The sequence below is a fragment of the Echiichthys vipera genome (genome assembly GCF_963691815.1).
Source record: "Echiichthys vipera genome assembly, chromosome: 14".
NCBI classification, from domain to species: domain Eukaryota; kingdom Metazoa; phylum Chordata; class Actinopteri; order Perciformes; family Trachinidae; genus Echiichthys; species Echiichthys vipera.
In genome coordinates this window covers 11,421,145-11,445,546 of record NC_139839.1, presented here as the reverse complement: position 1 = coordinate 11,445,546, position 24,402 = coordinate 11,421,145, and the positions used below count along the sequence as shown (strand labels likewise).

Sequence of the window (24,402 nt, the reverse complement as noted above, 5' to 3'; positions counted from 1 at the left end):
TTTACAGCTCTCTTGGACATTCAACTCCTTTTCATTTCTTCAGATGATTTCCTGAGATCTGTCATTTTGTGTTTTCCTCGTCACATCCCTGACATCCTGGCTGTAAATATGACAATAAACCTTTTTTATATACCTAAACTGCCTGTGTTGTTTGTTCTTCATTCTGAAGTCGTTTAAAATATGTGTATGAATATATTTCACAGAGTACTGACAAGACCACTGTAGGGTTGAATACACGTTACATAATACAGGAAAGATACTAAAATGTGTAGTATATTAATATTTTAGCAATTTATTATGACTGTGAAGAAACATTTTTGCAACAATTCTGCTAGGCTAGCTTTAAACAAGTTACAAAGGTTATAGAGGAATGAGTAAATGATTTCAGTCATGTGATAATAGTTTTAGCAACCCGGGTTTGGTCAGATTACTTCAAATGAAAATGAAAAAATGGATCTAATCTGAATATTCATCCATAAATTAAAAATCAAATATTGAAAATATTGTGCAACCAAAACATGGACACTGCCGCAAATGTCATTTTTTCTCTTTAAACATTACTCAAAATGTTCATCTTCCATATTCAATGTAAATAAAAAGGGAATCAAAACTCCATTAACCATAAATAATCATTAAAAAACAAAATATTCAGAAGACTGTAAAAATGTAATGAAGGATTCCATTAAAATGAAACTAATCTAAATGGATACTTTTCAAATGTAATCTGGGTTTATTATAGTCATTTATTAGTAATCTGATTACGTAATCCCGATAAGATGTGGTCTGTTACTACCCAATCCTGGAGACAATTTAAAAGACTGATTAATAAATACTGTACAGCACAGCAGCAATTGTTGTGCATAGCTTTAAAAAACATTGTTTTCTTGCATCCTTTGGTTCTTCCATCCTTTATGGCTGCAGTCCAGTGAATGAAGCTAGCACCCCTTCTCGGGATGTTTATCCACTCTGTAGAGAGGACAGGTTGGAATAAAACAGTACGGATCAGATCAATGTTGGTGAGTTAACATTATCTGGATAAATGATAAACTAAACGTCTCTGGTAACAAAGTCAAAACAGTTGATACTCCCAAAGGTCCAAGGAATATACTGTACTCACATGCACTGACTCCACTGGCTAAATGGCCCTTTGGTGTGTTTGTCCTGAGCTCGCACACAGAAAACAAACTTATTTGCTTTGACATTGACCTCAAACTGCGTTTCCTCAGTGGTATTGAGCAGCTGCACAAGAGAAGAGGCAATATATGAAAGACAAATACATTTAACTGGAAATCAACAGATGCATTTTTACGGTGTTAAAGTGGAAAAAGTATAACTTGAATGTGATCTGCATCGTGCATGTATTTACCATTAAGTTACCAATGTTTTCACTGTGACAGGTTAATCCTTTTGGGACCACCTTGACCTGGAACTGCAGACCAAAGAAGGTGCAGGGTTCATCCCAGGACTCAGGGTAGTTCCAGCTGAACACCTTCCCATTACTCTTGCGCAGGTTAGAGGGTTTTGCTGGCCTCGCTAAATAGGAGTGGGGAAGGATAGAGGTGGAGAAGAGTGAAAGGGAGAGGGAAACAGCTCAGTGAGATGGATGCAGCAGGATTGCAATAGCAGGCAAAATAAGAGAATAAGGTTAGATGGATGGAAATAAGACTGCATAATCCTACTTCCAATAACACAGGAAAACAAATACAATCACCTACCAATCTCCCTCAGGTAGAAAGCCTTTGTGTAGGCCTCAAGGCGAGAGTTGCTGTGTATGTAGAGGGTGAGGTAGATGCGGTGCTTTTCCTCTATGAATGTGCAGTTGGCTTCTTGGCAGTGAATCCCTGATCCATCAGCGTCCAGCGCACAGGAAATCTTTTCTGAATTACTAAATTGAAGACAAACTGGTTTGTACAATGCTATCTATCTAGAAGCAGCTATACATGATCTACTCTGGATTTAAAGGTCCCATATTGTAAAAAAGTGGGATGTTAGATATGCTATATCAATAATGTGAAAGTATCAAAATGCTCAATCAACGGAAAAATGCACACAGGCTGTCTTTAAATGAGCCGTCAGGACTTCTGTACGGTTGTGATGTCACCACTATAACTATAGGCTGCAGCCTCGGTCAGCCTGTGCATTAATCCACGCTTAAATACGATGAGAGAAATCATGATTTGTCCTCACCGTTCTACTTTCACCAGGAGCACAGCGGCGTTGGATCTGGACTTTGTTCTTTTCCAGGTGCAGCGGAAGGAGCCTTTATAGTTAGGTGCTGAACAGTGGATGTGGCCTGGAGGAACAGAAACACTGTGAGACCTCTGAGTCTGAGTCCCTCTCTCTGTGTTTTAGGATCAATTTACTTCTAGCTTTTGGGTTTCAGAGCACTTTCTTTTAAAATGTCCTCGCAATTAAAAATCAATGATGATTGAGTTCAGGAGTTTAATGCAATTGCTGTGAACAAGCCACAATTTCACACATGGTTCCATCAAATCAGCAACAGAAAAACATTGCTTTCATGGCACAAAACTGGAGAAAGGTTGATAGTTTTTTTCTCAGTCCAAGCTATCCCAAAGCTTGTAGACCTTTCACTGTTATTTGAGAGAAGTCTTATTTTTTCAGTAAAGCCAAAGACAATACGGTTTTAATCGACAAAGCAACAACTTTTGCGGATTAGCAGGAACAAGTTTGGTGTCGTTTTTGACTAGCACTAATGCCATGGTGATGGCTTTGACATAAAGCCCATTGTGTCAGTCTGTGAGCGGTTTATTTATGCTTCAGTAGTTATATTGAAGTATAACCTTGATTTAGACACTGTGCTGTCTTACTCTCTTTCTTTCTATTTTTCTATATTCATTTTTTTTGGCATTTGTTGAGCTTTTTCCTTCTTTCTGTACAATCTGGCCGTCCCTTCACATCATTACTCTACCTCTACTCATCTTTTCTTTTTACATATGCCCCGTCGTTCATCTCATCTTTTTTAATGCTGTCTGGTTTCAGGCAACAGCCTCAGTCTATTTTTCCCATCTTATCTCCCTCTCCTACCATTTTTCTTATCTCAGCTGTTCAGTGACATCTATCCTATGTCCCCTCCGGTGAAAATATCTGTCGCCAGGTCCAATCACACAGCATATCTTTATCTTTCTCTGTTTGTTCTCTCAACGTGTGCCTTCTTTGTTTTTCAGCCCTTCATCTGTCTTATCTTACCCTCTTCAGGAGATTTTTCTTCCAGAATGACAGTCCTGTTGTCTGGGTCTAGTTGGACCAGGATCACAGTGTGGTTGAGGTATTCTCCGTCTGGACCGAGGTGACATGTGTAGTTTCCTCCATTCATCTCCTCCACCAGGACCTTGACGTTGTTCCCCTTCAGAGCTGGCTCAATCTCCTCGCCTGAGACAAACACATAGGTCAATGTCACAGTATCGTATTGCATCACATTTCATCGTATCATATCGTATTGTATCATATCGTACAGGCACTTTTAGAAGTACCACTGGTAGTAGATGTATTGCTGGTAGTAGTAACAGCTGTATTACCATTTTTCTTCCAAACCACAGGCTGGTTTTTATAAGCTTCTCCACAGCTCAGAGGAACAACCACCCTGGTGCCCACACCATAAGGCACCCTCAGGACCAGAACTAGTTAAATCATAGACAAGGAACACACACATTCACACAGACTGACTTGAGTCAACATTTACCGTATGTGAGGCAAAGAGACAAATAGAGAAGAGGAACGTTCAGGAGAGAAAGGAGGAGTTAGCTACCGTTATCCATTAGAGTCTCTATGTTTTCTTGCTCAGAGTTGGCGTAGCACAGTCCAGCATACAGGACCATGAGGAACAATGCACGCATCTGGAGGAAAGACCAATAAGTTAGTATAACACAAGGACTGGATCCAAACTTGCATAATTGATTTATAAGCGGGCATTATTTTGGAGCTTGTACAGAAACAGAGGAACATCTATATGGTTAATCCTCAAGTCCTGTGCTTATTTTAATATCCTATGAGGTTGTTACTTTTCAATATGCATAATTGTTAAATAACAAAGAAAATCCCCAGAACTTGAGACACAAACGTTTTCACAAATAGGGTCAAAATTGTCATTTGTCATCCAACTGTAACAAGGTTTTGTTTTAATAATTAGCGAGAAGTTTTCATCCTAAAGAAACAAGTAAAGTCTTAATCTGAAAAGTTACAGTCAACTACAATCATAAAAGGAATGCAGCGGGGTAGAAAGTATAATGTTTCAGTCTGAAATGTAATGGAGGAAAAGTATAAAGCCCCCCAAAATGAAAATACTCATACATACTTTTTGCCTTGTGACCCCTTAAAACGATGCAAGCAATGTGACCCCCCCCCCCATCGTTATCTGCTGTTATGTGTATATCTATTATATCTATTATATATCTACAAGTTGTGACCAGTTCAACCAAACCTTATTTGTTATATATATTAGACAATGATTTTCAACAAAAAAAGCCACAAAACAGCATCAAGATGTTTTATCTGCTTTCCTCTCCCTGCAACCTCTCCATGGGAACCACTGAAGTAAAGCACACAATTACCTCTAAAGTGCATTCAAGTTTTATTACAGTACTGTTGTAAAAGAAATTCCAACGATGCCGTAAGGAAATATATTCTCACTGAATAAGACAGACAGTTTTTTTTTCAATTTACTGTATCAAAAGAGGCTAATGTAAGAAACATGAGTTATCCTCAATATATTCAAATAAATATATACTGAATAATGTGCCAGAGGAAATAAAAAAACAGGCCAAATGACAGAAAATGAGTAAAGTAGATCTTACCATGACAACTGGACTTGATTGAAAAAATTTCAGAACTGCAAGCTGACCCGATAAAGATACCAGAGAGGTGAGATGTCTGAGTGTGTGCCAAGGTTGTCTGCATTAACTCAACATGCTGTTGCTGTATTTATTTGTGCATGAAGCAGAAGGTGAAAAAACCCTGACATTTAGAGGAACTGCCTGTGTGTGTGTGTGTGTGTGTGTGTGTGTGTGTGTGTGTGTGTGTGTGTGTGTGTGTGTGTGTGTGTGTGTGTGTGTGTGTGTGTGTGTGACTAGTCCATCAGTTGGAAACAGGACAAGGACAATCTCTATTAATTAAGAATCAAAAGGAAGGCTGAGAACAAAAGTACATTTCATTCTGAATAATATTCCATTGTACGCCCACACTGACCATTGTGGAGGAAGTCAGGGACAACCAAAGAGATAGAAACCTCTAGGAAAGGGAACTGGAGAAGCTCAAATGTTTGCACATGACAGCGTGTGTGATGATGTGTCAGTAAAACTCAACAGGTACCCTGGAAAATGGAACAGGAACAAGAACAAGAAAGCAAAAGCGACAGTTCCATTGAAGTGGAAAAGAGAAAAGATCCAATAAATAAATAAATAAACAATCCTGTTTCATAAGTGGAAAGTCACACTGAGGGCTACTTGAGTCAGGTTTGTGAACAAAATGTCTAAATACCTCATTTGGGAAGTTACCTGTACAGAGTGCTATGATCTACGGAGGACTTTCCATTATTCATTCTGCTCCCATTTTAACCAGTGTGGGTATATCTGAAATGATAGCCAGACCATTTCCTATAAGTTCACCTCTATCTTAATTCTAGTTATAGAGGTTTCTTTTGATTCAACATTGCTGTGCGCTTATGACAACAGACAGGTAATAGATGACTATTGCTCAAGGTTGGAGTGATATTTGGTTTTAAAAGAAAGTATACTGTAGTATGTTGCTCAGAAATGAAGTGCTACATCATTACTCTCTGCACCTACTTTGATACCATATACACATACTTAGTAAAAAATGTATTATCATAATAATATTCATGCGATATCATCTGTCCTATTGAAAAGTCACATCATTATTATGTGTGTGTGAAGACATTTTGAAACTTTAACTTCACTCAGGTGTGATATACAAAGATATTTCCCAAAAGAAAGCCACAATTATGAAGACTCATGACATAACGCCACAGTGACCTTATATCTTGTGTCCACTTCCCCACTTGTCACTCATGGACAGCGTGACCTTTCATGTTGTTTAATAGCATGAAAGTGGGACGTTTGCTCTCCCTCTGTCTCTAGATTCTTAGTTTAAGCAAGATGACGTTAGCGATGGTTAGACAGGTTAGTTGCTTCCTTATTCCATCACTGGCGGAGTGAGGTTTCCAAATTTGCCAGTTGGCCGCACTTCTTACAAACACAATGCTCACTGTGGCTTCTCTTCTCTCCACGCAGCCTCCTTGCATCATACTGTTTTTTTCAAGGAATTTTCCATGTTCTGTCTGGCTGGAATATACAGACTTAAAAGGAGTTTGAAACAGGAAATAGGAAATCAAATGAAAAAGGAAACAGTTCTGCTGTAAAAGTATTACTGCTGTTTAAAAACAAGCCAGACATATGTTCGCTATTTATCACTGATTTATCGGTATCGGCATGCATGTGGGCCAATATATCGATGTTGGAACTTTGAATGAATAGTTTTACATTAGCTTATCTTAGCAGAGAGGTTGAAAGCAGGAGGAACAGCTAGTCTGGCTGTCCAAGGTCAAAATAAATCCACTGTAATGTGTTGATTTCTTGGCCAATGAGGTCTGAAGTTTTCCCTAGTTTCCTGTTGACAACATGAATTATTTCCAGTGCAACACTCACCGTAAAACCACAACTTTTATAATTTTTCTTTGTATATAAATTTAACAAACAAGATAATGTGTTAGTTAGTGAGTGGAAGAGATGCTGTGCGGTTTATCCTTTAGATCAGTGTTTCTCAAATAGGGGTATGCATAACCCTATAGTTACTCTGGAGTACTGCAGGGGGTACATGAGATTTAAAAAAATATGAGACATGTGATTCCTAATTAAAGGATCATAAGTCCATTAAAAAATAAAGTGTTGTTATTTTAACTGCTGCCAAGTATCGCAACAAATGCAGTCACACTCACAATTATGTTTGTTTACTGAGTGGGAAGTGACTTTTGGTATTAAATAACAGACAAAAAACAAGAAAATGGATTTGTGGTTGAAACGTAGCATCAAGTGATTTTACATTTTAAGTGTTTTTCAGTTACGTTTTTTAATAAATCAGACACACCAAAAGTGTTTTTTTTTTCGTGGTCAGGCGGTACTTTGCTGAAAAAATCAGAGGGGGTACATCATAGAACAAAGTTTGAGAACCACTGCTTCAGACAGAGCTGATAGACCATATTTCCCACACCGGAGAAATTCACTAATAATTCAAGATTCTAAAAAACTTTATTTATCCCAATTATTATTTCTCAATTAGCAACCACACCTTGGATAAACCTCAGGCTATGATTCCAGATTCCAGTCTTTATGTATCTGGCTGCTGGCCACATCTTCTTTACTGTACAGACATGAGTGGTGTCGTTGTCCTCATCTAACTCCAGTAATGGGCTCTAGTCTTCAGCTCCTGATCTGTGGTTTGCACCTGCACACAATATGGATATCAAACTATAGCGTGAACCACAATATGGTGCTTTTAAAACAAACTAACCCAAGCTAATAGCCAAGGTAAATATAGCCTAAAATATGAAATATTTCAGTGGGTGGAATCTGTTTTAGCCGATTATTAGGCATAAACTGGAGTTGAAAGACTGCAAGAGAATGTAAATTGTCATTGAAATATGCTATCATTTTTTTTTTTACATCAAAACCATCCATCAAAACATGAAAATATCCAAAGCCAATAATAAGACAGAGATCGAGGAATAGAAATGATTAAATTTAATTAAAAACATTCTATTTTTAATCAAAATATGCAACTGTGTTTCTGATGTTCCATCTTTTTGCCACATGAATAAGTGTGGTTGTGTCTTGATCATATATGAACATCCATACGCACACACACGCGCGCACACACACACACACACACACACACACACACGCTGACTACTTAATGTTTATTACATGATTGCTCTGATTGTTCTGTGGAGTGAAATAAAGCAACAGCTTGGTAACACATCGTCATGCCAACTGACTGCAGCCTCTTGACGAGAAGAGGACACATCTGTTTACTAATTAGCAACCTCTCTTTACAGCTGGTAACATCCTGACTTCTTGATTTGATTCACATATAATTAAGAAGAATTGTCTTAATAATGGTCATGATTGTTAAACTATATTTATACCTTTCGTTCTGAACTGCCCGTGTTGCATTGTATTGAAATGAAAATGAATGTATAAATCTATATATGTATAACCCTGTAGCCTCATAAACTGAATTCTGCTGACCAAGCTTTGCCAGAGAACAGAACGTGAATGAAAACTGAAACACAGAAACATTCAAACATCAGTGCTGCTAAGAAAACCCTTTACGACATCTGACATAGTCCTCTTTTTGTGGTTTGGTTTCCATAGGAACAGTTAAAAAGACTTCAAAAAAGGTCAAAATTTCAACGTGTATAACCAAAAGGAAGAGTCTTTTCTCAATTCAAGAGTCCTTTTGCTCCAGGAGACAGCCGACCTCGGCTCAAAAACGAGAAGAAATCAAACGAGAAAAGTCAGAATCAACTTTCATTCTTTTCTTCTCCTTTGTTATCCTCCTCCTATTATACTGCCAGTCCGCTGGTATGACCGCCTACAGGCTGCCAGGCTGGGTTAATTCTCCACTGGTGTGGGCTCTTGTGGCAGTGCAGCCACTCCTTCCACAACCACTGGCCCAGAGGCCTCTGTGGTGTGTCCTGGCGTTGTCACCGGCTCTGGTGGTGGCGGCTGGCTGAGGATGACCTGCACTACGTAGTCCCTGGAGATGTTGAGTTGGTCCAAGCGCAGCCTGTCTGTCAGTGGCCGACCTGAGAAAAACCAGCGTTGGGTTTGGGCGGGCACGCCCTCCTGACTATGTAGACGACGCTTCATCATGCCCACTGTGTCTGTGGAACGGACCGCCAGCCGGAGGTCACGACCTGTGGAGAGTCGGAGCCGAAGCTGGCACTCCCCTCCAGAGCCGGCGTCGCTGGCGCTGCCTGTCGACGGGTCTGCTGCGCCGGAGTCTGGATCGGACCCGTCGGGCTCGTCAGAGCGCTCTTCAATCATGTTGACGGGAGGCGAGAGGCAGTAGACTGGCAGCTGGTATCGATTCCCCAATTCATCATAACATTCAGTCAGAGCTCCTGGAAGAATGATAAAATGTATCAACACTTTTATATGAAATTATTTTTTTGTAACTGATGTTGGTTAGAACAGTTTTGACTAGTTATGAAAACATTCAATGCGTATGGTGGGACACAGGACATTTGTCTGTGAGAGGTTTAGTCTGTTTTACCCATGTTATCCACACATTTCAAAGTAAGAAGTGAAGCAAAACTTTGCGGGGTCCCTTCTGGATTTTTAGCTTGCTTTAATTATCTACTGTACCTATACTGTAGCTATATGCACTCTCTTTATGCATGATGTTTGATCTGAAGCCCAGTACTGACCAAAGATTTGTGACAAGACAAAACCGTATGAGAGCGTTGCAGGAAAATGCTGAAGCGGTGTGAACTGGCCCGTTTCCTCTTGTTTTAGAACGTAAAGCACATCACCCGTTTCAACAGCCAATCAGCTCGGAGCAAAGTCCGCTGGTCAAGTACTTACAAACTGTCAGCTTGTCCAAATGGCAGGTTTGGACGGAGGCTCAACGAGTGTGCGAGAGAGAAAGAAAAAAGACAGAGGGAGGGGGTCGAGCGTGCCATACGGAACAATAAATAAGGAAAGGTATCGCTGTAATTGAGAACAAAGCAGTGAATAAGGGAAATAAAACGGTATGTTCGTTGTTTCATCACTACTAGAAAAGTAGCTGCAGCAACTATCTCACAATCTTTGTCCTTATTGTACAAATGATATCCAGATATGAAAAAAAGCCTGAAAAGTCAGAAGTTAGAACGATAGTACAGAGTTTCGCTTTGGAGATGTTACACCATCTAACCTTGCCTAAACGTTGTGAACTGGCAAGTTTCCGAACCTTGCAGACCTGTGCGTTGCAAAAAGTTGCAAGTTTCAACTCGTTTCAACTCGTCGTTGATCTGAACTGGGCTTTATAGGAACCACATATTCATACTAGAAGCTATAAACCATCGTCTGCAGCAGGTTATAGATTACTGTAACATACATACCAATGTAAAACAAACGGTTTACATGCAAAGTTGTGTTAGTACACAGGTAAACGTTTAAGTGGGAAGATCCAACAGAAAGCAATTAACAACTCCAGTGAACATGTCAGATAAGTCCTCAAATGTTTCCCTTCATTTGTCACATTCAAATGAATGGTCTTAATAAGTCATTGATGACATTGCATTCTCAAACTGAAAGTCAAACACTTGCATCATTTTTCCAACGTACAATGACAGAACTTGATCTCCAATTCCCATTTTCTTTAGTAAAAATGGAGAAATGAGAGTCAGACTTAATACAAAACAAAGACCCAGGAAAGATGAGTAAAAACAGGAGAACAAGGAAAGTCATGTGTCTGTTGAGGTCAGTGTTGACCAACTGTGATTCAGACACAGAGAAGAGAGTCGGGGGAAATGGGGGGAAATGAGATGTAGTGAAGAGGTCATAGTATTCCACAAACAGAAACCCAATACAGTGGTATTCAGAGGGGGGACCCCCCAAGGGTCCTCAAGGGGATTTCAGACAGGTGACCCTGCACAATAGTTTAATGTCACTACTTTTCACAACTGAAAACACAGAGTAATGTTATTGTGGTAATGGGTGTTTTTCTCACCTTAGTTCTTACTCTTCAGGAGTAATACAAAACTATGAGTAAAATCCAAAAGCAGCCTATTCTGGCCCAACGTTTTGTCTTTTTAAAAGATTGAAAAGATGGGTTATGATGTTGCCCTTCAGATGAAGAAGTCATCTTAAAAGTCTTCAATGCACCACTCATGACTTAAATTGAGGCACGAGACATTTGAGAGAGACAATGAGTTTTGTGCTAAGTGGGACAGAGATGAGTCAGCAGAAGCCCACAGGAAGTTGTTCTCTGCTCTCTAGATGACGACTGCTGTGGTCAAGGTGAAGACATTAAGCCAATGCTACGCCTCAGGACATGGTCTACCAGAGTGAACGCAAGGGCGAGAGAGTGAGAGGCGGAAAGATATCCTATACTGTATCTAAAAGTGAAATGTGTAGTAATGCGGATAAAAAGTATGCAGGACCTTATGACAACAGCTGCACTCAAAACCACTTGGAGTGGAAAAAACTGAAATTATTTTTAACCACATAACAACAGACTTTCTTCCATGTTGTGAAAAAAAACCTGCATGTAGACAAATTCTTTCAGCACATCTAAATGCCTTCAGGGGTGTCAACTGTTCTTTAAGCAGGTTTAATAACACAATGTACTTAAGTCCAATTGAAATCACATTTAGTCATCCCTTTTTTGGTACTCAAGATAATTTCAATGTATATTTTAAATATATTAAAGTCCTTCCGTGTAACAGTGAGATACCAGCAGAGAGCTAACTATGTGGAAGTTGGCATAGCCATAAAATCTGGTTCACTGACACAAATCTCCACGTCACTTGCTTTTTTTCCCTCTCCAGTTGGCTCCACCGTAGTGTTTATCCTTCAGCTGCAGAACGATAATGGATTCCAGGTGGTGCTAATGCCTTTGGTGTTGGGATTTCATTAAACAACCAGAGCTTGGATTGAAAATCATCACTGCAAGGGGGAAATCCACCTTACACAAAATATAAGAGATTATATTTTATGGTAAAAACAAGAAAACTTTTGTTCATGGGACAAATGCTTTGTTGCTGCAGCGCTGTTTCACATGGCCTACGGAAAAAGGAGCTTGCCTGGTTATGGCTTGAAACATGGGGCAACTAAACAGACTATTATGGTGTGAATCATTGAACATTACGTTTTCTTTTGTCGCAGGCTTGATGGCATCAAACAACCGCTGGGGCAAATGGATCCACTTTTCTGCTCCACAGAGTCACTTTTGAAGACCTCAGATCAAGTTGGTCTCCAATGTAATTAAACACCATACACTTAAAAAGGAGCCCATCAACTGATGCATCTCTAATGAGTGAAAAGTCTCCATAATGAATGCAGTGGGAGTTTTAAGAAACCTTAAAAACCACAGTTCCATCTCCTGAATGGCAACAACAAAGTCTGCGCTGTAAAATAATGTTTTAGTACAGTAATGTAGGTAATTAAAGTTTTTAAAACAATTTGGAGGATTAACCAACTAGTCCCACAGAGAGAACTTTTTTTAACCATGCTAGCAGCGTGGCTCTGGAGATGTTAGTTGATCTGCCCACCACTTTAGTCCAAACTGAAATATCAACAACTATTCATAAATTTCCATATTTTATACGGACCTTCACGTTGTCCCCAATGGATAAATCCTACTGACTTTGGTCATCCCCTGACTTTCCATCTTACCACCATGAGGACACAAACACCACATTTGTGGTTTTGAGTGTAATCTCTCGGACGGAAAGCCATGAAATTGAAATTTCACACATCCATGTCTTCCTCATTATAAGCTGTCATCACTTTGGCGAAACCCTGACATTTTCTTCTCCCACCATCAAGTCAAAATGATGATTTGTCCAATACTTGATACGTTTTTTTCAAATATAAATAAAGTAATTTGCATCCGCCTCAGCTTTGTTTTATGTTTAGTGCTAATTAGCAAAAGTGGCCATGCTAACACCCTCAGCTAAGATTAATAAAGACATTATACCTGCTGAACAGCAGCATGTTAGCCTCGTCATTGTGAGAATATTAGCATGCTGACTTTGTCCCAGTACCCAGCTGAAACTGTAATGGTGAAAAACAAAAACAAGCAGGACAATAACAAAAGGCATTGAGCTGTGAGTAATAAAAAATATTTAAGTGATCTGACTGCTCTTTGTACTGGTGTGCTGGATTAGTGAAACGGTGACATCAGGCTCGGGGAATCCACAGCTGCAGCCCAGCAGGATCTGATCAGATCAAACTAGTAAAGCGAATGGAGAAGCACAAGAAACTGACTAGGTTTACATGCATGGGAAGCCTGTCTGTTGATGTTATACCCTAATCATATTCAGGCAGAGCTGACCTTGAGATTTAGTGTCCGTGTTGGCCTACTAAAAGAATCACTCTGTCTACCTCTGCTTTCCTGCAGACGGGTTCCCTTAGCTACTAAAAAGCCAGTCTTCTCAGCCTGTTTTAACAGGATTAGTATGGAATCATCTTACTTTTACTTTCACAGCTACATAAAGAAACATGTCTAGACTCTTATATTAAGGTCTAGAGAGTGGGTGAAACCGAGAATGCCACCACTGGGTGAAAAATGTGACATTTCCTTTTCTCATTTTAGGTAAGATGACTCTGGAGTGGTATGAATGGGAATCAAGAGAATGACGGACATTGAGAGACTGATGTACATCCACAAATAGAAATCCTACACAAGCAGCTGATAATGACCATGTGGAGTTGTTGGGCTTTCTGAATCAGAGCCAATTTTAATGATTAGTTCTAAATGAATGCTCCTTAGTAGGTTTTACTTTTATACTGACATGAGTGATAACCTCATTAAATCATACTTTCATAAGACCAGAGACACGCCCCTGTGAATTCAATATTTATTGATTCCTCATACAACAATAACAGCTAAAGTCTAAAGTCCACAATGTGGTCATTGAGATACACTTAGAGGTTCAGTGTCTGTAACTCCTTTTACTGAGTACTGTAAATGCTTGTAGTTGCTAGGAATCAGGTCCATATTAAACACTCAAGTACTGTGCACACTCACACAAACAGAAATAGAGAGTCATGTGTGGCAAAGCTTACCTCCTGTTAATGAAACTTCAAAATAAGAGGAAACTACAGAGGCTGTATAAGATACATCCTTTGGCTTCTCAACTGGAACTCTGTCAATGTCACCTAATAATATCTAACAGCTGATATTCAGTAACACCCCCCCAGTGGTAAGGGCTGCTGTCTGGTGGCAGGAATGTATGTCATGGCCTGGAAAAGTCCTCTCCCAATTTTTGCTTTTATTATCGTGGCTTTGAAGGGCCATAGATGCATTAGCTTGACATGGATGTGTTTATGCTTACAATTGTAAAGGATTTAAGGCTCTTCAAGCTAGACAAATATTGAGGCTGATGTGAAGCTAGCCACCAAAATCAATCTAAAATAAATTGGGGGTAAGAAATAGTCTGTTCAGTTGCAGCATCATACTTCATTTTATACACAGCTAGATGTAATGGGTGGAAATTATACTTGGCCTGGGAAAGGGAGCAAGTCACCCTCAGACTGTATACAGTGTATACTAATTGTCTTACACTGCTTTTGCAGTTAGTATACAAAATAATCCACATACCAGAAATTACACAACATGTGCACCAAAGGATGTCACTCAAACTGAACGTTTAGAATTTATTTGCGTTGTTCCTGGAGCTGTTTTACTATCATTCATAATTGGTTTCATTGTTTTCCAGCTGTGAGTAGCTCCTTTAACGCCTGGTTTTGTCTAAAAAAACAGCTCAAAACTCAGGAGAATTTATAATCATGCAGCATCAAATTCTGACTTTAGGAACATCTAACCAGCAAATGTTTGGCATTTTTGCTTAGTTTTGTAGCATGGATAGTATGGGTACTAACTTACGTCACGATTCACAGTGTGAACACACCACATACTCAAACCTGCACAGAATTGCCTTCGCTTGTCTCAAGTTTCAGCTCCTTGTTTAGTGTTGCTTAAAAGGCACTATTTGTATCTTCCTGTATTTGAATTAACCTGCAACCCAACAACCAAGTCCAAAATCTCAAATTTAAAAATAAAAGTTAAGAAAAAATAGCACAAAAAAACAGAATTGCAGCCGCCAGTTAAGCCTCAGACTGTAAATCTCTGCAGCTGAGTTCCTACGTTTTAGTTTCTCTAGAGAACTTGGGAAGAGCAGTTGTCCTACATAAAGACCCCGTAGCGCTATTTCCTGGAGAGTCGAACAAACCGTTACATCTACCACTGTGAAAATGGGTGGAAATGTGTGTTACCGTGCGGCAGTGTGATGCTGGCCCCGTCGAGGATGGCCTGAGCCAGCAGGTGGTCATTGCTCTCAAAGGCGCTGGCCGCAGCCCGCAGAGCATCCCAGATCTCCTTCCGGCCCTCGAAAGCTGGCGCCGTATCCCAGAACTCATCTCTCTTGCTGCGCAGCTGGCCTTCAGTCATCGGATAGTCACTTTTCCATTTAGGCCGCTCTCTCTTCAGGGGCTGGTTACGCCCTAGAGCCACTGGAAGGGAGGATGACAGAGAGGAAAGGAGAGGTGGAGAAAAAAGAAAGATAGAGGAAGACAGGAGGGATTGAGACGAAATGGAGGAGAGGAACCAAAAGGGAAAAAATACAAAAACACACAGTATGTGTGGAGGCGGGGTAAATGGAAAGACGTGAGGAAAGAAAGAAAATGGGGATGGATAAAGGAACAACCAGAGAGGGTGTTGAGAAGGAGAAAAGGTGACAACCAAGATAAGGAAATAAAAAAAACAAAAACAAATGGGGATGGAGGTAAGAGAAAGTAGAGAGACGTGAAGAGAAGATGGGGAAATACACAGGATGAAAATGAGAAGTACAGATGGAGAGTAAAGGAGAAGGAGGGAATAAGAACAGTTATGATTGATCTGAAACAACGCTCTTAAGATTGCTCAAGTAAACAACTGAGCTCAGATGACGGATCGAACATGAGCCTACACCATCAGGAGATGCATACACGGAGACTGAGCTGAAGCAAGAAGTGTTATGTTACTCAACCCAGTTACAGGGTTTGGGTTATAGCATCTAACAGTGCTCCATCTGCAGCACGACGGCCGATGAATAACACCATCTGGATCAACACCGAAGGGGACGACAGGTACAGGAGGACAGAGTGTGTTTGTGTTTGTGTGTGTGTTTGTGTTTGTAACACAGAAGCAGAGGAGAGGATGACGGATCAAAGTGTTGAGTTACACCTGCTGCTGGTACACATGTACTCTGGTGATCACATGGCACAGTCCGGATAACACCAACCTTCAGCTGAGTGTTTGTAGTAAATAAGTGATCTAACTGACACACTGTTTAAGCTTACTTTGACTTTTCCCCCTTTGGTTGTGTATAATGCTGTAATAATTATTATTGTAGGGGAAATTAGGTCCTTTGTTGACAAAATAAGTAGGGATGCACTGATTTATCTGCAGATCATCTGTATTGACCGATATTCACCTGGTTGACTGGCTTATCAGCAAATATGATGGTGGTGGCAGATGTTTTACATGTTGTTTTTTTGAGGTTGGACTCAGACAACAGACCACATAATGCTGTTTCTGCAGCTGCGGAGAAGAAGCCACTGACTGGACACAACACTATCATGATATCTGACGTAAAAGGGATGACCCGCCTCTCTCCGTTGTGGAAGACGTGCAGTTTTGAAGGCCTACACTCTGCCCCCTTGAAATCTTCAACGTTCATGAGCTGACGTTACTGGTTATATTTGGAGTTTGGATGCTAGTCTTCTGAGCATGCTTAGCCTCGCGGCAAAGTGGATTGTCAAAGATTTTAACTCGATTAAAGCAGTGTTATAAAATATAGGTAATATATTCATATTTCTTTTATATTTATTCAGTTTGTTTCATAAAATGTTTTTGTTGGGCTATGTGAGAGAAGTTATTGTCATTGAGTAGGTAACGTTGTATAGCAGGCTAAACAGGCTTTTATATCTTCTTATTTATTTAGTAGTTATTTTTCAGGGAGATTAAGAAATCTTAATGATTTAAAAAAAACCATTAAGATTCTTCATTTCCCTGTCACAAAAGGGGGAATAAATAAAGACAAAAAAAAGCAGCAAAACATCAGTATCAGCTCAGAATTTCAAAATCGCTGAAAATGTACATGTTGCAGCAGTAAACTCGAACATATTTTGTTGGTTTCTTTATCTATTTTATTGGTTCATTACTTTGTTTATTATTCATTCTTGCACACATTTTTTTATCTCTCCATTCTTTTATTTCTTTGCTTTTCGAAAACAAAAAACCTAACCTATATAAATATCAATAACCACAGAATGTGTACATTAAAAATATGAATTCAGTAATAGAGACTTAATTCATGTGTATGTTATTATTATGTATTAGCCTACTTTACAGCTCATCCATCTGCTCATAACTTTAAACACGAGCTTACTTGCCTTTCTTACAGTAATCCTCAGAAATCCATAGGGATGTATGTAGGCCAGTATACATAAAATATTAGTATATACTAAAGTATCATTTGTTTGAGCAAAGGTAAACCTAGTTAGGACACTTGCTTTGGTGAAAATGGATTCATTAACATGTGTTCAGGTCTAACTGCCTTTTCTCTGTCCTCATGAAGAAGGGTGTCAAGTAACAGCTGCCCATCTGCATCTGTTTTAACCCTGCGTAGCTTCTTTTTACTACACACACTCTTTCACAAATAAAGGGATCTCTGAAATCTACTATCGTGATATTTAGAGGTTCAGGATGTCAGGGAGATAGTCAAACAAGAAGCCAAGACGGATGTAGAGACAAAAAGGAAAACATTAAGAACACCCGGCTTTATCTCAGCATCACAGTACTCAACCCCCAACCCCCATCTCCCACCGATGGGCCAGTGGTGGTATCCCTTCTAAAACCAGTCGAGCAAGAAACTACAGTACAAAGTGATCTACAGAATACCAGCTTGATAAAAAATCTCTACAAAAGGGGAGCCTTGCGGTAAAGATTCATACAATCTCAATGCCACAATCGCCGGTTCAATGTACGCATGTACGTTTCAGTACGCAACCACATCTCTTTCCACCACGTACACTGTCACTGTCTCCTCTGTGAACCGGGATGGAGGCATCACCAGCGTAAGCTACATCCACCAGATTAAATAAGATTTAATGCACTTTGGGATGGCTTTAAGCAGTCATCCGAGTTATAGGATCACCAGAAAAAAAAGAACTATAAAAACGGTGTGCTATGATTTTTGTTGTTGCAGTATATCGTGCCCCATAGCCTTAGGTCTTGCAGGCACTGCTGTTTACTGTTCAATAAATACAATAAACCTAATCGGTTGCAGTCTTCTGAGTAGTCTCATAGTTCTCCGTTTGCTCAGAGTGGATGGACAACATTGGGGCCTTGTTCACCAAATGAGCGCAGTTAAAACACACTTCCTTTATCATAAAAGCTGAAGCACCCTTTAAGTTTTGACACCTCCTCCTCTTACCTTCCCAGCACAAACCATACCCCGAAAGCTGGTGTATAAACAGCCAATAAAAACAAACCAGAAAAAGCCCAACATTTATCACAAGTTCAGCCTTACATTGAGATAACAGTCAGGAGGGACATCATTAAAATCAGACTGTCTCACTCCCTTGCATGCCATTGTCGTCTGTGACCCATATTTGTTATGCAGAGAAAAAAAGGCTAGCGAGCTAACTGGGCTACATTGTAGCCGACTAGCTCAGTCAAAAAACCAAAAGAACAAAGGGAAGCGGCGTCGCGCGATAAAAAAAAAACATATATATCCTCCAGTTTATAAAAGTAGCGACGACGCGTCATTTGTCGCTTCAAGGCCCACTATGTGGAGGGAGATACCCGGGGAGGGCTGCCGTGTGTGTCTGCCTCGGTATAAAGGAAAGGGAAGCAGACCTCCAGCCAGGAAAACATGCAGAAAGCCTACAGAAAGCTCCCCTTACCAAAAAAACATGCCCGTGTGCACTAAAAGATGTTGTTAAGCCCTGTTAGTTACCTCCAGTGCCGTCCGAGTTCTCGTTTAAGCTGCCCGAGGAGTCGTGGTGGCTCCCGACACAGCCACCCATGGATGTTTCGGCAGAGCAGCCCGGGCTAGGTAGCTCACCCCCCGGCCCACAGCTAGAGCTACATCTACTAGGCTCTCTCTCTCTCTCTCTCTCTCTCTCTCTCTCTCTCTCTCTCTCTCTCTCTCTCTCTCTCTCTCTCTCTCTCTCTCTCACACTCTCTCTCTCTCTCTCTCTCTCTCTCTCTCTCTCTCTCTCTCTCTCTCTCTCTCTCTCTCTCTCTCTCTCTCTCACCCCCTCCCCTTCCCTTCTTCCCTTGCCTTCCCTTGCCTCCTCCCCCCCTCTCTTCCTCTCATCACTGGCCCATCATCATCTTCTTCATCTTGTGGGGATTGGGGGAAGGCTGGGAAAGGAAGATAGACAGAGGGAGAGAGAGGCTCACATCGTTTACAAGGTGACCGAGAGAGGAATGAAGGAGATGGGGGGGGGGGGAGAAGGAGGAAGACAGGGAAGAGAACAAAGGAGAAGTGAAGTGCACTGTGAAAAAGAAAAGAAGGATGCTGTCTCATTTGGGCCAGCAAATACTCTTAAGACTGATGATGATAATGTGTTTTGACACATGTGCTGTTACATTTTGTGTTCGGAGAAGAAAGCTGCTGTCCCGAAGAAGATACCAAATAATCCTTGTATTCATAAATTTCAAGCCTCCTACTGGTCCTGTTTACCAGTTAGCAGGGTCATCAGTTCTATTCTGTTCTAGTCTTTTCTCTATTGCATAATAGGGCATTCAGACAACACAACAATAAAATTATGGCTGGTTTATTGACCGGGGCCAGTTCCCCGGGGCCTCTGACTGCCATGGGGCCTCCAAGCCTCAGGCCACTTGCGGTGCGCGGCCCAAGATTCCCAAAAGAAGTTGAGTGCCAGAGCCCTCAGTGCGCACAGCAGAAGAGGCCAACTATGCCACTGCGTACTTATAGCACGAGCTAGCCACTACGCACACCCCCAGACCCGACCGTTAGCGCTTACAGTGAGAGGGTACCCGGGCCCCTTGGTGTTTACAACGTGAGCTGACCACTGCTGTGCCCAGAGCTCTCTGAACTTGCAGTGTGAAGGTCCCCAGACCTCTTGGTGTTTAAAAGGTAAGCTGACCATAGGGCCCCGCAACGCTTACAGTGTGAGGGGCCCCGGGTCGCTTGATATTTAAAGAGAGAGCTGAACACTAAAGCCCTGCTGCACTTAAAACGTGAGGGGGGGGGGGGTTATATGATTTTTTTTTTTAGTTATTAACTAAGAGGTTTTTTTTTTACTTTCTATAAATGTTTAGCTAAGAGTTATTGTTTATATTATACTGTATATTGTAGATGCTGTATTTTTATACCTTTTTTGTAAGCTGCTGGAAATTCAATTGTTCTGCGGGAGTCATCCCCAAGGGATCAATAAAGAGAAGTCTACGTCTATGATTTTTCAAAACAGAGTGAAATAGTGTTACTTAATCTGTTATAATCCATTTGAGTCTGTTTTGCAAAGAGGGCTTTTTTATCATGCTATCAGTAGTTTCCACACATTTTTGTTGCACATCTTGATGAGATTTCACAGCAAACTGTTGTATTGAATGTACTGTATTATATTCTCTAATGCATTGTGGGGTTTCAGTGGTTAGATTATTCGAGTTGCTGATTCAAACAAGCACGTAATCTATATCTATTTTTTTTTTTTGCAGATAAAAATTTAATTTTACAGGGAAATAAAGTTATTTTATTCTCTTCTTTCACAATTTTATGTTGCATTGTAATCGTCTCTGTCAAAGAAGTTTTCCTCATTCTTATTTCTGCATCCGAATACTGCAATGTCACACCGGATGGACGCACTCCTGCCTGGTCACTATCTTTAGGACTGTCCTAAAGAGACTTGAGTGTAATTTGACACAGTGGCTCTCACACACACACACACACACACACACACACACACACACACACACACACACACACACACACACACACACACACACACACACACACACACACACAGAGTCACTCATGTGTACACACACAAACACACACAAAAGCAACGGGATAGCAAGGGTAATTTTACAACAAAGCTGTCTGGAATTACAACTATTTCCATTGACAGGAACCGATAGAAGACATGTTTATGCAGCAGAGACTTTCCTGATTGTCTGTATGACGTAACGTGATGTAACAAGTTACTCAGAATACACTTGACATGTTGCTGCATATTGTGCGATCAAGCTCACAGCAGGAGATCCAGCACATTCTTCTGTGCTTATCTTCTACGTTAAACTCCCATTCATGACGCAAGTGACTGAACATCACTTTTTATATCTGGATGTTTTGTTCAGGAGGTGTGTGTATGTGTGTGTGTGTCGCCTGAGGGGAAGTGACTTGAGTTGGGCATGTTGCTCTTTTAGGGACACGAGTGAGGCTTCATAGAATTTCAAACTTGCATTTATGGATGTCCTAAAAAGGTTACAAGGAAACTTTAAACTTGTAAAAACATGTGGTTGTATGGTTCCAATTAAAGCCGTTACACTTACTGCTGTTTGTTGACTGCAGCATTGTTAGGAGCCTCCGTAGGCTGTGAAATATTACACTCGCTGTTCAAGAATAGGCCGCTGACTTAACAGACATGGAAAGTGTGACAAGTCAATTTCTGAGAACTCCAGTGACCTCTAGTGAGTGTGTGTTTCATCCTGCAATAAAATTAATTTACAAATAGCAAAATCATTTTAAGTCCATTGCACACGAAAATATTGAAGTAAAACATTTTGCAGAAAGAATCATTAGTTTGATGGCAATTAAAAGACACCCAAGACACATTAGACAACATTTTATAGGCTAGGAAAACACATTGTATTTCACAAATGTTTAAATTAGACTCCCAGACTAGTTGAAAACTGATTAATCTGTATGTGTGCATGCAACCTGCTAGAGCGAAGGCAGAAGTAAAAAGACACCTTTCATTGGTTGATGATTGCATGGGTTACCACAGACTTTCTTGTATTATATGAACTACAATATGACCCAATTTTCTGCCTTATCAATCAATTAAAATCTGTGTGTGATTGGTTATTGACTGATATTTGCAGAATTTTAAAAGAGTAAATGTTATGTCTTCTTGCTTGTACATGGCTCAGTCAGTAGATGGAGCCGGAGAGTTTGAACCGCAGTCAAGGTACCGAAATAGTGTGTGTGTGTGTGTGTGTGTGTGTGTGTGTGTGTGTGTGTGTGTGTGTGTGTGTGTGTGTGTGTGTGTGTGTGTGTGTGTGTGTGTGTGTGTGTCTATCTAAGAGGCAGCACTACTCAGGAGGGACTGCGCCTTGGATTGGATGCTATCATCCCATCATCTAGTTTTCTCTCTCTTTCTCTCTCTCTCTATCTCTCTCTCTCTCACACACACACACACATGCACACACACGCACACACTCACATACACGCACATGCACACACTCACGTACACACACAGAGGGAGAGATGGACATAGTGCTACAGTGTAAGTACTTCAAAGTGATACTTTACCCATCTGAACATACTGCCCACGTTGCCATGAACAGAACTGGATTCAAAAAGACAAAATATATCTTTACGGCCTACAGTAGGCTACTACTTCTGTATGGCTCTATTTACAGCTGATATTTTCCATCTACTGTAACATTTCTGTGGGATATATTTGGCACCGTTCACACACATAAAAATAAAACAACATCAAGGACATAATGTGTGTGATCTACACTGGTTGTTCGCTCCAGCTGGTGAGATTGGGAAAATTATTGCTCAGCTGTCCGTGTCCTAAACAGGTAAAAAACACCTTTTTCAGACACTGACCAGCAGCAGTCTTTGCTTTGTGAACTCTTCCTTTTCTGGCATTTGTCTCCAATCTATAGCTCTGTTACTTCTCTCACTATCTACACCATTTCTTATCCTATTCATCTTCTTCTTCCGCAGGCTCTCCCCCTTCCTCCCCTTTCATCTAGCTAACAGAACCGCTGACACATAGGTTAATAGGCTGGCCATTGATTTATTCTTAACTGCCTGGCTCTTGCGCTGGCCCAAATACTTCGGCCTCACATCTGCTCTATTATCTGTCTGATGCTGTGGTCCCAATTGTCTGGCCATTTGAAGATGCTCAACTGCCCCATCTGTGTTGAAGATAGGGCTGCTGGTGGATCCATCGATTTACTGTTATCTGTCAAGGACTACCCAAACCCCAGTCCAGACCCGGGCTAAATAAACACAGAGTGTATTTGATGACTGGAGAGACTGGGCCATTTGGAGCTTTTAAAATCATTCACATCCAGCTGTGTGTGAAGGAGGCTGGCAGGCAGCACACACTTGATTGTCCTTTCATTGATTTACAATTGCCTGCAGACACACACACACGCAAACACACACACACACACACACACACACACACACACACACACCACATTAACAAAGATGGAGACAGTGGACACAGCAAAGTAGGGAATAAGAAGATGAAAAGGGCTGAAGATTACAGCAGAGTAGTAAGAAACGCGACATTGATCCTAAAGGATATAAGTGGTATTTAGCCCACTTAATTTACTTAATGTCCACTTAATTTTTACCTTTCTCCATCTGTTTTATTTTATTTCTTAAAATGTAACCTGGGACATTTATTCTTTATATTGTGCTATTTTACTGAGGCCCTCAATTCAGTATTTTACATTTGAGCAGATGTCTGAAGACAGGAACATTATGCACTGACATTATGAGTCAGGAGACAAAAAAGGGTTTGTTTTTGGTATGTACTTTGGCCACATTTGCTAATAATTTTATTGCAAAGCAGAATGTTCCTGGCTCCAAAGAAATGTCCTTTTGTATCCACTTGTTAGGTGGTTGCACTGTCAGATTTATCTGCATTAGTGTGGGCATGCCCTCGGTAACCGAACGTAACTAGCATGACAACATGGGCATACTGGGTAGGTGTCAGCACAGACGGTTAATCGAACTCTGCTACAATGCAATCTTGAATAAATATTAGGCCTAATGCAGCAGTAATCTTCTTTATAATTCATTATATATAAAAATGTGACTCACCTTAGTTAATAGTGCTTACTTTTATTCCACACATACTGTACATGCCATGGCTTTGAAACAATGTTTTGTTGAAACCTAAAATATTACAATAACAAACAATATTGAGAACGTCAAGTCCTGAAGAAGAGGTTACAGCAGAGACCATTTCAAAGAAGCAGAAAAAAGAGCTTCTCCTGGATCAAATACAAATGTATCCCCCTCAGTGAAATACTAGTAGAAGCGAACAAGATATAGAAGCAGACGCTAAATTTGAATGACAAATGGTGATAGACGGTGGGCGATAATGTTGTTGGGAAGGACAAGAGTAATCTCAACTCACCTCCTGTATGTAAGTTCATTCCTACTATCTGTGCACAGATTCCACTGTGCACTAAGTCTTTTTTTCTGACATATACACTGTTTAGTGAAAAAATATCAACTGCTGTAACTCAACAAGAACACTGCCAACATCATTAGATGATGAAAAAAAGTGGACGGCTATAACAGCAGATGTGGATGGACGATTTGCAAAAAGACGTGAAAGACTGAGTGTGTAGATGGATAAAATGTACGTTTGGTAAATCCTGAAC

General features: G+C 40.5%; 2 protein-coding genes across 2 annotated transcripts; both read right to left on the bottom strand.

The window, feature by feature from the left end:
• Window positions 1-1,113: 1,113 nt before the first annotated feature.
• Window positions 1,114-4,883, bottom strand: il12bb (interleukin 12B, b; the record flags this gene model as incomplete). The annotated part of the gene is made up of 8 exons (XM_083927237.1): window positions 4,812-4,883; window positions 3,767-3,854; window positions 3,537-3,638; window positions 3,208-3,390; window positions 2,188-2,293; window positions 1,716-1,885; window positions 1,367-1,533; window positions 1,114-1,239 (listed from the first exon to the last, which is right to left on the bottom strand). Exons 1-8 carry the CDS (start codon window positions 4,812-4,814, stop codon window positions 1,114-1,116), a joined length of 945 nt encoding a protein of 314 aa, XP_083783363.1. The 5' UTR covers window positions 4,815-4,883.
• Window positions 4,884-7,763: 2,880 nt separating this feature from the next.
• On the bottom strand, window positions 7,764-18,881 carry ubtd2 (ubiquitin domain containing 2). Its single transcript, XM_083926952.1, has 3 exons — window positions 18,749-18,881; window positions 15,021-15,257; window positions 7,764-9,157 (listed from the first exon to the last, which is right to left on the bottom strand). Exons 1-3 carry the CDS (start codon window positions 18,816-18,818, stop codon window positions 8,646-8,648), a joined length of 819 nt encoding a protein of 272 aa, XP_083783078.1. The 5' UTR covers window positions 18,819-18,881; the 3' UTR covers window positions 7,764-8,645.
• Window positions 18,882-24,402: the final 5,521 nt, after the last annotated feature.